General features: G+C 45.7%; 1 protein-coding gene across 1 annotated transcript; it reads right to left on the bottom strand.

Annotated features, from left to right (window-relative positions):
- Positions 1-748: 748 nt before the first annotated feature.
- LOC131686903 (uncharacterized) lies at positions 749-1,648 on the bottom strand. The gene has a single exon (XM_058970915.1). It carries the CDS (start codon positions 1,646-1,648, stop codon positions 749-751), a length of 900 nt encoding a protein of 299 aa, XP_058826898.1.
- Between the last annotated feature and the right edge of the window lie 1,206 nt (positions 1,649-2,854).

The raw sequence follows: 2,854 nt of genomic DNA, 5'->3' as shown, positions 1-2,854 counted from the left end.
GCTTCTGATACAGATTCGTGGTTATAAAACAATATTCGGAGCATGAGTCCAGAAGCGCCCTCGCAAACTGGACGTTTCCGTAAGGATCAATCACTCGTACCGTGGCGGTGGATAACAAAACTTGTCGTGCTGGAGTGTAGGTGTTAGCAGACAATGTGTTGGTGTTTCCCAAGGAAGTGTGATCTGTGGTAGGTGGTTGGTGACAGTGTGATTGAAAGTTCGTGTGTGCGACAGGGAGTGAGTTCGTAGTGGGTGCTGTGTTGTGACTGTGTGTGGTCTGGTACTGTGGCTGTGGTTGTGTTTGTGAAGTGCTCGCTATTGATGGTCTGTTCTGCGCATGCGGGACGGAGTTGTTCTGCGGTGTAGATGATGCAGCTGCTCCGCCGTTCGTCGCTCCATTGTGCAGAAGCGTGTGATGTTTCTGCCTACAGTATTGGCAAAAACCCTTTGTACAGAATCGAACCATATGCGATGGAGAGAGACAATTTAAACACAGCCCACGACGCTTTACGTGCTCGTACCGCTCAGTGACCTTCATCTTTTGGAACCTTTGGCATTTGAACGCAGAATGGGGACCTTCCCCACAGAATGGACAACGATTGGCAGCTTCAGTTGTCGCGTGAGAATGACTGACGGTGAAACGAGGCTTCTTCATCTCTGTCTGGCAGGGTTTGGTTGGGGCAATCGACTGAAGTACAGCACAGTGATTGCGAAGAAAATCGACTAACTCATCATAGGTGGGAACCTCCTAAGAACAATGGTGCGATTCCCAATGGCGGAGAGTAACAGAGTCTAGCCTGGAGCACATCATGTAGACGAGGATGGTACTCCAGTTCTGAGTGTTTTCGCCGATCTTATCTAACATTTGCAGATTCCGGTCATACTCACTGAGCAGATGGCTCAAACCGTCGTAACATTCGCGTTTCATTGGTTCCACAGCAAAAAGTGCATCAAGGTGAGCCTTTACAATTAGTTTCTTGTTTTCGAAACGTTTCTGGAGCAGATCCCACGCTATTTTGTAGTTCGCCGCTGAAATCTCTATAGTACAGATTTCCTGCAGCGCGTCGCCTACAAGCGATGACCGAAGGTACGTGAATTTGTCTATCTCGGTTAGTTGGTGGTTGCGGTGAATTAGGCTTATAAACATGTCTCGGAACGTGACCCAATCTCGAAGTTTGCCTCCAAAATTCGGGAGTTTAATTTCTGGCAGCTTCACCTTCGAGAAAGCACTGGGAGTTATTGGTACTGGTGCAGTTGATGACTCCGAAGACGTTGAAGCATGGGCCGTTGGGCCAAGCAGTCGCTGCAATGATGCCCTCAACTCGCAGTAAGTGTCTTCAGCTTGCTGTATGACAGAAGATTGTTCAGCTTCCCGCCTTTCACTGAGTGCTGCTAGTCGAGCCTCACGATTGCCTGGGTCTTCCTTCGACTCTTGTCTCTCCTTCTCCTCTGCATCTTCCATGATCATATCTATTTTTCTTCTAATTGTGTACATCTTCTTCATTGCACCTTCTAGCATCTCCAATCTAGTTTCGACATGTGCTTCATGCTTCTCTCGCTTGAATCCCTTGATGAACTGCTTCACACCGTCGAACGTGCTTCGAATCTGTCGCTGCTGCAATTTTAGATCCTTTAGTTCACTTGACATTTTTAATTTAATCACTCTCGAACCACTTTTCAAAATCTATTTAATTAGTTCACTCTCTAAAAATTCAATTCACACTGTAGTCTATGTTTAGTTTCAATATTATTCTGAAGTTCACTATTTTCCACTCACTTCACTACGACCGAAATACCTCCACGTCCGCGCTTGACTGAAACAGACCGTATTAAAGTTGACAGCAGCAAGGGAAAACAACCGAGCGAACAACAACCAATTAGAAAAAACCAGCAGATACCAAGACCAACCGTCAATCGAACTCAAGGGCTCCGAAAGTCACATGCAATCAAAAAAGACCATAGATACACGCCATTTTCAAATTTATTTTTGGGTCAACCAACATGCTAACGTCACACCACAGATCATGCAAATTACTTCCCTTTATTTCGTTGATCCCAGTTGGCGTTGAGTTGTCCTACGTCCTTCTTGAGTCACAAGTGATGATCGCCGAAAATCCGCTTTTCAACACGTGGCTCGTTGATCGCCGAATACTGCCTAACAGCAGCCGTTGTCTTCACGATGCACAATGGCCGTCGCAGTACAATGGGACCCGCGCGTACCCACGCTGTTCGCAATGGCGTCGAAGCACTGACGCCTTTGAACGTTCTTTGTCTTTTCCGACTTTCCCACGGTCCACCGGTCCAAGAATCCGGTTCGAAGGACCAAAAAATGTTCGAGAATTACCTTGGGACCGAGGGAAGCAGTAGTGTCGGTCTTCAATTTAATCACAACTGCCACGCGTGCGACGGCGAAACTTTAACAACGAACTGAACTGGGAACGATTTCATCCAGTTTCACTCACGGTGTTGTCCGGCGGATTTTGGCTACTGTTACTGAACTAATATAATTTCACTTTCACAGAACTTCGGTATTGAAAAATCACGATGACTTCTAGTCAAAACTCTATTTTATTGCTCGACTGATTTATTGAGTGAATCTAATTTGATGCAGTTTCAACAACGGGTGTATTTCGACTAACTCATTTTACTATATTGAACGATAGCGATCGCGAGTGGTGAATATAATAAGCGATCATGTCCGAAAGCTACTGGTTACTACCTGCTGATAACGATCGGGTAATGTGAAACAGTGATAAGCGCTGATACGGGATAAAAAGAGAGATGACAATTATAGATTTGTGGATCACGTTTGGTTGCCAGAATCTACCCTTTTCTTAGGTTTGAACAGTTGTCA

Source organism: Topomyia yanbarensis, chromosome 3, assembly GCF_030247195.1.
Source record: "Topomyia yanbarensis strain Yona2022 chromosome 3, ASM3024719v1, whole genome shotgun sequence".
In the NCBI taxonomy this organism is placed as follows: domain Eukaryota; kingdom Metazoa; phylum Arthropoda; class Insecta; order Diptera; family Culicidae; genus Topomyia; species Topomyia yanbarensis.
This window is presented reverse-complemented; position numbering and strand designations above follow the sequence as displayed.

Excerpts from the sequence above, each read along its gene's own strand:
- LOC131686903 (XM_058970915.1), bottom strand. The coding sequence starts at position 1,648 with ATGTCAAGTGAACTAAAGGATCTAAAATTGCAGCAGCGACAGATTCGA.